The following is a 10,000-nucleotide window of genomic DNA, read 5'->3' as shown; positions in this document are numbered from 1 at the left end:
TTTGACCAATTCGTGTGGACTTATATTTTGCACTGCACACGTATTAGTGTGTTAAGGTGTTTTTTGTATTGCCTTTTTGGTGTTCAGCTTGCAATAATTTGTTGGATATATGTAAGCGCCGATTGTCTTTCTTCATCCCCTTACAGTTGGAACAGATCCCTAGGACACAGTTAAAGCGGTAGTAAACCCGCAATTTATTTTTCTTTTTTTTTCCGACCTGTAAGGGAAAAAGGCATGAGCTAATACATACCACATACTAGCTCATTATGAAATACTTGCCTTAGAACGAGGCCCCGACATCTCACCCGATAGACGCCGAGAGAGCCGACCTGTTCCCCCAGGGTGTCTTCCGGATGTCGCGGCTCTGGCAATGTGAGTGGCTGGAGCAGCGATATCATCATTCCCACGCATTCACGCAGGAGATTTATTTTCCGACAGGGTCCGGCGTCTACCTGGCTTTCAGCCGAGAATCCCGTGCACATGCACCGCTGCAGTCAGCGACTCATTGCAAGGGGAATATCTCCTAAACCATACAGGTTTAGGAGATTGTTTTTTTTTACCTACAGGTAAGCCTTATTATAGGCTTACCTGTAGGTTAAAAAAAAAAAAAAAAATACTATACAACCGCTTTAACCCCTACAGCGTCACCTAGTTTTAACCCCTTCACTGCCAGTCACATTTACACAGTAATCAAGGCGATTTAATCGCACTGATCGCTGTATAAATGGTACCAAAATCAAGCCAAAACTGTCTGACGTGTCCGTCATGTTGCAGTCTTTGTAAAAAAAATAAAAAAAATAATATATATAATAAATAAAATACAATTTTATACGCTGATCACCACCATTACTAGTAAAAAACAAAAAATTAAAAAAAAAAAAAAAAAAGCCATAAAAGTATCCCCTATTTTGCAGACGCTATAACTTGTGCAAACCAAAAATATGAATAATATGTATCAGCCTAAACTGAGGAAAAAAAAGTTTAATATTTTTGGGGGATATAGCAAAAAATGCTTTTTTTCTAAATTGTCGCCATTGTTTATAGCGCAAAAAATAAAACCGCAAAGGTGATCAAATACCACCAAAAGAAAGCTCTATTTGTAATAAAAAAAAAAAAACATCAATTTGGGGAGCCACATCACACGACCGCGCAATCAGGTCTGATCTTTGGCCAACAAAATGGTCTGGGGCTTAAGTAGATAATGATCATAAAAAGGCAATTTCTTACAGTAATCACTGCATGCAAAAATATAATATGGCAATCCATGAGGTCACATAATGCAACTGTCCATTTTATTAGAAAAAAATATAAAATAAATCAAGTTTAGATGCCAAAACATTTAAAACCGCATGAATTTGCCCAAGCACACTTCCATATCTTATTTAAACCTGTGTGTTTTAGGTGCAGTGTAAAAAAAAAAAAATAAAACCCTACATGCTACTTTTTTTATGTACTTTCACATGCACTAAATAGGAACAAATTACCTAAAATGCATGTAAATTGCAGCTATGCGTTTGGTGTGCAATGGCCCTTAGGTCCAGTTAAGCTTTTTTTTTTTTAAACCCTTTCTAGCACCTTTCAAAAATGTTTTTACACTAACCTTAGGACTAGTCTACACTAGCGTTGCTCGCTGAAAAGCAATGCAAGTTTGGATCACTCTTCAAAGAGCATTTGACAGGTGCTGTGGAGAATGTCCTCACCACCTTAACTCTTAATCCAACGCTAGAACAGATTCAGACAAAATCTGTCACGTTCAGCAGGCAGTACATCCTGCCGAATGCTATAGTGGGGATAAAGTTTGTGTCACGATACTTTGCAGCATATGTACACTTCTCTCTCTGGCGCTTTAAAGAGAGAGAGAGAGAGAGAGAGAGTGTTAAAAAAAAAAAACCTGGCTCAACCCTCAAGGTGATCTTACTGAATCAATAGGGTCTCTTACAGGTAGAAATTTCAACACAAGTGTTTCTAGATTTGCAGTCCAAGCTTAAGGAAGGAAGCACAAATGGGCAAAACTGAGGAATGAAAAAAAAAAAAAAAAAAAAAAAAAAAAAAATAAAGTGTTGGTAGACTAGGGAAACCATGCAAGAAATGGAGGAAAAAAAAAAAAAGTTAAAAAAATCACACTGACTTCTCTTTGCAATCGGGAGATATCCAGTGATTCAACCAGCACATATTTGGCTGAAACCGGTGGGACCCAGGTACACCCCAACTACAGTTTAGAAAGTTGTCAAAAGCAACCTCAGAGGAATCAAGGATTTAAAAAAAAAAAAATAAAAAAAATAAAAAAAAATAAAGTTATACCTCTGATGTGGAAACCACTTACCAATGCATTCAAGCACACTAGAAGGGGTGTGCAGAGGGGGGGACAGACCAGCAGTCAACTTCAAATTTGAAATATCTGTCTGTCTCCACATTGCTGAAAAGTGCAAGCAGATACCACAGGGAGGAGGGCTCTACAAAATAAAATTCTACAGGACAATAAACCCCAACCATAGTGTCAAAGTCATAAACAACCATCAAAAATTTTTTATATATATATATATATATATATATATATATATATATATATATATATATATATAAAGGACAAGGAGTCCTGGATATAGAATGGCCCTCACCTAGACCTAAATCTTAAAATTATGTCTGCTTAGGAAAATATGAAGACAAAGCAACAGAAAGCCAAAATCCAGAGAAAAACTTATTGCTTCTAGATGTTTGCATGACACATGCTGGAGTTCCATAAAAACACTGTTTGCAAGTGTACCTAGGCGATATGATGAGGTTTTAAAAGTCAAAAGCGGTGGAGACAAATATTGATTTGAGTAAGTTTTTTTCTGTTTATGAACTTTGTAGCCTAAAAAAAAAAAAAAAAAAAAAAAAAAAGAGCACTTTTTTTTAAAACATATCTCTCCTTTGTACAGCTTACCTTCCTTTCCATCCGCTCATCTCTCGTCTCTGCCCTAGTTGGTGGTGGAGCATCTCTGGGGTCCTACAGAAACAAGAACATATCAGCAATTGTCAGCTGCTATGATGAACTGTAAAGCTCATAACTGTCTTTAGTCTTTGGGCAGTCTGAACTAAAGTTCCAACCTTTAGGGCTTCTTCCCACCATGTTCATTGAGCTGCATTTTAATGCTCACTAAAAAGTGTTTTCTATGTGCCTTATTCACACCGTACATGTCCAGTGGTGTTCAGAGAAGTGCACCTAAAAGGAACACAATGCACACAAGCCCGTAGGTACCAGATAAACAGCTGCTGTGGTTTCTACTCTGGTCTTTTTTTATGCCAAAAAAAAAAAAAAAAAACCCCTGACACTATTTACCTCAAAATCTTTAATATAAGGAGCAATTCCACAGTATGGTTGATTATGGTGCTTTTCATGAGGTAGTTTATCCAAAGGTGGCAGGTATGGAACTGGATCTCTTGGAGCAAACAAAGCCAACAAGTTTGGGGGCAGAAACTGCGTCATCTTGAAGACCTAGTAAAGAAAACAGTATAGTTCAATAAAGTGCTGTCAAAAGCCCAAAAAATAAATAAAGCAAAGTCAAAAGGCAACCAAATTCAAAATACCCAATAGTAAAACCATTTCCAAATTTATAGTGGCTCTAAAGCCTAAACATTTAACCTCAAAAGCAGAGTTCCACTCATTTTAAGTTTACTAAAAGTCAGCAGCTACAAAAAGTGTAGCTGCTGACTTAAGACACTCACCTGTCCGACGGTCCAGCGATGCAGCCGCCTGAAGCCTCGGTTCCCACCACCTCCTCACAGTGCCAGTGCCATCATTTCAAGTGTGGGCACCCAGCTGTGACAGCTTGCAGCTTCAGAGCTGGGTGTGCGCTTACTGGCCACTAGCAATCTTCTGGGACCTGTGACATGTCCCAGAAGATCAGAGCGGGAGAGGAGTCGCCGCCTAAGCAGCGAGAGGACAGAAGGAGGAAGTACGGCATATCGCCGTTGACCGTGGCGCGCTCAGTGCGCCTCTGTTGCCTGTCTTTCAGCAAATATCTCCTAAACCGTGTAGGTTAGGAGATATTTCTTGGACCTACAGGTAAGCCTTAATCTAGGCTTACCTGCAGGTCAAAGTTGGTTGTAAGGGTTTACAACCACTTTAATCATAGAGGATTTTTTTTCTCCAGACTTTTGGTGCTTCGAGTGGCCTTCCTTCTAAATATTCTACTCTCGTTAACCGTATAGAGCTTTCTACCATGTTATAGTGTGGCATTCCCTATATCTGGTCTCCCACAGAACATGGAAATGCAACAATTTTAGTAAAGAAACTGCTAAATCGCTTTTCTCAGCAGTATATAGCAGTCTTGTGACTTTTATAAGTGTCTGGTTAAAGTGATTTTTTTTTTACAAAAACATGTTATACTTACCCGCTCTTATCAGTGGATTTGCAGAGAGCAGCCCGGATCCCTCTCCTCTCTTCGCCGCTTCTGGCCCCTCCCTCCCGTCACGTGCCCCCACTGCAAGCAGCAGCTCCATTCAGAATTGGAGCTGCCATTTTGATCCCACTCTCTCCTGAATGAATGACTGACAGGACTCGTGGACATCGCTGGACAGAGATGGGGCTCAGGGTAGTATTAAGGGGTGCTGGGGAGCCTGCTGCACACAGAAGGCTTTTTATCTTAATGCTTGGAATGATATACAGATATACACTGCCTTTAAAGCTTGTAGGAGTTTTCATACCACACTGGCTGTCCTATCAGGATGCAGGACCCCTGACCTGTCTGGACAGTGCTGATTAGATGTGATCAGCACAGGGGCACTCTCCCAAGAAAGAAGGAAAAAACACCAGCAATACACACCGAACTGAGCATATGCAGCCTGACCACTAGTTTGCCTTATCCCGACCAGTTTGGGTCAGTGGAAGGAGGAGGAATGTCTATGCATACAGGCTCAAAAAGCCTTTACATATTGCAAAGTATTAACCCCTTAGGTGGGGAGGGTACACTGACAGTGGTTTATTTTATTTTTACAATATTACTTTTAAATGACAATTTTTCCCTTTTATTCATCCTGTGGGGTGGGGGGCATGCTTTGGCGAGATATCAGGGGTCTAGGTCTAAACAGATCCCTGAATCTCCCCTTTGAGGCAGGGAAAGGGACTGAGGACAGACCCCACAGCAGATGAATGGAGAGGAGACAGAGGCTCTTGTTCATTCATAAACAAGCATTGTAAACAGTTTAAGCAGCTGTCAGAAAAGCTATACAGGGAGATCTGTGCTTGCAACCGCCCCTGACGATCATCTGAGGCTGCCCGCCCCTCCCACTTCACTGAGGACGTTGGGTGTACTGGCCACCTGCCAGATATCAGGTCAAGCATATGCACAAATACTTTCGCAAATGCTTGGTATACCCTAACAGGCATGCTTTACTGCATCTACAGAATGATTTCACGGTTGTGGGCTTAGTAACACTTGTCAAACAGCACACGACGATGTACGTCGGCACAATGGCACGGTTGGGCAAATGGATATACAGAACAGGAATGGGGGGGGGGGGGGGGGGGATGCTGACGTGATGCTGGAACTTTGGGGGGAGGAGCCCGATGGTGGCGTCTGAGGCCGCAGAGAGGCAGCAATCCGTGGCGGTAGAGCCAATGCCGGGCGGGAGTGAGAGGAACGCCGGGCTTGGTGACCGTGTACGGAAGCCCCCGCCAACACACATGACCCGTGCGCCAGAAGGACAGAGGTGAATAGCAACTGGTCGATCAATTGACCGAGTAACTCCTGAGACGCTGGGGACCAACCAGGGGGAGGTGAGAGCAAGCCTAGTGAAGTTTCACAGCCGCCAGGAGGACCCGGTGTCTGTGCCCTCCCTTCCGCCTCTCCTCCATCCCCTTTGGTGTAAGCAGGGCCCTTATGCCCCTTACCTGAGCGCAGTGAATCACAGCGAGGCGGACTCACAGGAGGAAGCAGTGGAGATCTTGGCTCATGGTCTGAACTAAGAAAAATCTACTACTCTCCTCACAGAACTACTTGAACTGGTCAGTAGCCTAAAATGACTTTGTTCTGTGCTGCCATCAATGACTCCTGGTTGTGTTGATTTCTGGACTGAACAACACAAAGAGAAAAAAAATAAAAAATAAAAACACACATCCTACTCGCCTCACAAGTAACCCCATGAACTGTCTGATCTGTTTAGTAGTTATAGCTTCTTAAAAGGTCTCCTTGTGGTGCTTGGTTTGAATAATTTTCTACTCACCCTCGAATTGGCTGAACTAAAAAAAGAGTGCGTATATATATATATATATATATATATATATATATATATATATATATATATATATATATATATATATATATATATAAAAAAAAAAACACACACAAACACCACAACTTTAGCCACCTTCTGCAAGCAAGATATTTTCTCCCAAATCTTGTGAAGTGTTGAGGTATTGCTTTTCACAAGCTGAATGAAAAATAACCACTAATGGCTTCAAAGAGTAAACCAGGTTATTGCAGAAAGAGTGAATCAATGGTAGTAGAGAATCAGATCCTTTTCTCCAGCTCCGGAAAAAGTAGTGAAAAAATCTTTCCAGAAAAAAAAAAAAAAAACCTTGAAGGTCAAACAGCAGGACATCTCTGAAAGAAAATATCTGATTGTTAAATTCCCTCGATTTGTCCTTGAGGTCAAAATTAGTAAGGGCTTTAAATAAATTGATTAGAGGTTGAATAAGCAAACGCTTCTCTACAATTATGCCTGTAAATACCCAAACGTGTATAGACACATAGGCTAACAGTGAAGTCCCGAGATGTTCTCGTTAAATTTCATCAGTATACAGATAAAGAGAATATGGAGTAATCTCAGAGGGAGACTCCCTCTGCAATATGAACAAGTGACTGTTCGCGGATCTATCGGCTGAAACATCAACAAGAAAACAGCTGAAACCTTTGCTGGAACAATTAAGAGTCTAATATTAAAAATATAGTTGGGGATTCCCAGCAGCACTAATAGTGCATAGGGAGGGAAAGAGTGAGATTAAAATTCTTGGAGGAAGTACAGGATTTCTGTTAAAAAAATAAAAATAAAAAATAAAAATTACAGATCCCACCCCCAAGTATTCCTTGGAGACAAGAGAGAAGAAAGGTCCAGCGAAGAAGGAAGATGGCAGAGAGCATAATATAAGAATAAAGGGGGATTGGAACATCGGGTACGTGAAGAAACTTAGACCGAGATGTTAAATATGAATAAAAAAGGTAGGTGGTGGGCAGGCCTTTCCGTAATGCCCGCTCCGCGATGGATTTTTTTCAGAAATTTGGCCTGGAGTTCCCTCTTGAGAGCTGATAATTCTGTGAGAGTTGCCTCCGTATAGACGGAGATCCAACTTGGAGGTGACCTCCATTGAAATCAATGGGTACCGGTTGCCTACAAGTCGGATTGAAGTAGTACAGGAACCTTTTCTAAAGTCGGAGCGACTTCAGTAGTTTGCATTAAGACGGCTCTCATTCACTTGCATTGATTTTTACATGCAGCGCGACTTGAGGTGACCTGAAGTCGGATCTGAGTTTCCCCTGTGTGAACGGACCCTACAGGGGAAATTATGGGGAGTAAAATATACTTTAGTTAATATATATTGTCCCAATAGAGGTCCAAAAGAGTTTTCTGAAAGAAACTAGAAAAATTATGGGAGTTTAAGAGTGGGATGGCGATTATAACTGGAGATTAAAATTTCTGCATGAACCCAGAACTAGATAGTACATCCTGTGCACAGGGGATAGGGAACGTACAGCTGAGTGTAATAAAGCACCGGCTGTATCAGTTACAGCTGATCGATGTGTGGAGAGTACAGCACCCGAGGATACAGGACTTTTCGTTCTATTCCCATGTGCATGGGACATACACTAGGATTAATTATTGGTTAGTGGAACGTCAGGTACTAGATGTGATATCTACAAATATAGAAATTAGAACTCTGTCAGACCATGCTTCAATGTGTACAAAAATTAAAAAATTCATGGGTGCAGAAACCTCAATTTTTCTTGGAAACTGGTTAAGAAAGGAGTTGGAGTTCTTCTTTGCCACTAATGAAAGTAGAGAGAATACCATATAGGGAGGCCCATAAGGCCTATATAAGAGGGATGTATATTATCTCAGGGGCAAAGAGAAAGTAATAACAAGAGTAGGAGGATGAAGGGAGGAAATCTATAGACTAGAACAAACCCATAAAAAGAACAGCAAGGAAAGGGACAGGACCCAGATTTACAATGTAAATTAGTTATCAAAAGAGAGGAGTTAAAGGAATTAATGGAAGAAATGAGAAAGACATAACAGGATCGCAAAAGAGATACCAACGGAGAATAAAAATAGCAAGGTATTAGCTAGGTTACTGAGGAAAAAAGATCTCTAAATTATATTGAGAAAATATTAAAGAATGGAGAGCCGTTATATAATACTAAGGACATAGAAGTTTTTAGGGAGTACTATGAGCAACTTTATTCTGTTAAGAGGAGAGAGGGAAAAAAAATAAAAAAAAAATAATAGAATATGTACTTCAAGCAAATGTCCCTAGATTACCGGAGGAACTAGCGCAGGAACTGGAGAACCCAATAACAGTTCAAGAAATAAATCAGGTAATAAAAGACCATGGAGGGAAAAGCACTGGCGGCTTTATAATAGAATATTTAAAAAAAAATTTGGGGAAATACTAGCTCCAAGTAAAGAAGCTTCCACAGCTACAATCACCACGGTATTTAAAAAGAGGGGAAGAATACAATATGTTCAAACTATAGACCGATTTCATTATTGAACACAAATATAAAAATGTTTGCGAAAGTACTAACCTCCAGGATAAAAAAGTTGATGCCAAGTTTGGTCCATCCAGATCAGGTGGGTTTTGTGGTGGGGCAGGAAAGAAAAAGATAATGGTGTGAGGACACTATTGCTGCTCCAGAAAATGCGGGAGAGCAGAACCTGAGTCTACCCTCATCGATCGATACCGAAAAGGCTTTCGGTCGAGTAGACTGGGGATTCACGATAGGTACTTTGGAGGGAATGGGGTTTGCCCCTAGAATTTTGAGTTGGATAGAAGTACTCTATAATAGCCCAATGGCAGCTGTAAGAGTTAATGGATCATCCGCTCCTTTTAGGATGCACAATGGGGCTAGACAGGGGTGCCCATTGTCCGCCCTTGTTTGTGTTGGCATTGGGAACCATTCCTGGAGACAGTAAGGGGAAATCCCCATCTAGAGATCAGGGAGGATAAGGTAGCAGCGTTTGCAGATGATGTTTTGTTTTATGTGTCCAATTTCCGAATTTCCATGCCAAACATGGTAAAGGTTATTAAAGAATATGGGGAGTTATCCAATTTTTAAATAAATTCAAAGGAAGTCAGCAGTCTTAAATGTTAACCAAAAAGAAGAGCAGAGTATCCAGAAGGAATTCCCCATTTTTATGGAAGGAAATTAAAAATTTTGGGATAAAACTGACATCAATGGAGAAAATGTATAAAGCCAACTATATCCCCCTTCTGGATGAGTTAAGAGAAGAAACAATGAGAATTGCAATAAAACCCATCCTGAATGGGAAGGATTAATGCCCTAAAAAGATTATACAGCCCAAAATATTGTACAAATTCCAGATGCTCCCAATTTATATTCCTCCAGGTGTACTTTAGAACCATCAAGTCCTTAACCACTAAGCTCATCTGGCAAAATAAGAAACCCAGAATATTAAAAGATCTTGCAATTGGAAAAAGATCAGGGAAGATTAAACATACCTGATTTAAAAAAAATACTATGAAGCAGTAGTACTAACATGGGTAGCAGAATGGACAAAATTGGATAGTTTAAAAAAAAAAAAAAAAAAAAAAAAGGGATGGGTAGAGATAGAGCACTGTTTGGCAGGAACAAACTTAGGGAAGAAAATTGACACCACCAAAATAAAGATCACTAGGGGGGGGACACTTAGGCTCGGTTCACACAGGGGCAACACGACTTTTGGAGGCGACTTGGTTCGCGACTTACAACACTACTATTAAGTCGCCCCAGGCCAGGGC

General features: G+C 40.6%; 1 protein-coding gene across 1 annotated transcript in view; it reads right to left on the bottom strand.

The window, feature by feature from the left end:
* The window catches only part of SNRNP70 (small nuclear ribonucleoprotein U1 subunit 70), a 50,809-nt gene that overhangs the window by 23,498 nt on the left and 17,311 nt on the right, over nucleotides 1–10,000 (bottom strand). Inside the window, exons 2-3 of the mRNA XM_077467169.1 lie at nucleotides 3,323–3,478; nucleotides 2,927–2,989 (exon numbers count right to left, since the gene is read on the bottom strand). Coding sequence (XP_077323295.1) covers nucleotides 2,927–2,989; nucleotides 3,323–3,469 — 210 coding nt within the window. The 5' untranslated portion in view covers nucleotides 3,470–3,478. The remainder of the gene's footprint in view (nucleotides 1–2,926; nucleotides 2,990–3,322; nucleotides 3,479–10,000) is intronic.

The sequence above is a fragment of the Lithobates pipiens genome, unplaced genomic scaffold (assembly GCF_037356315.1).
Source record: "Lithobates pipiens isolate NorthernLeopardFrog02 unplaced genomic scaffold, aLitPip1_a1.2 Scaffold_48, whole genome shotgun sequence".
NCBI lineage: Eukaryota > Metazoa > Chordata > Amphibia > Anura > Ranidae > Lithobates > Lithobates pipiens.
Note: the sequence above shows the minus strand (reverse complement) of the source record. Positions and strands in the feature narration are given on the sequence as shown.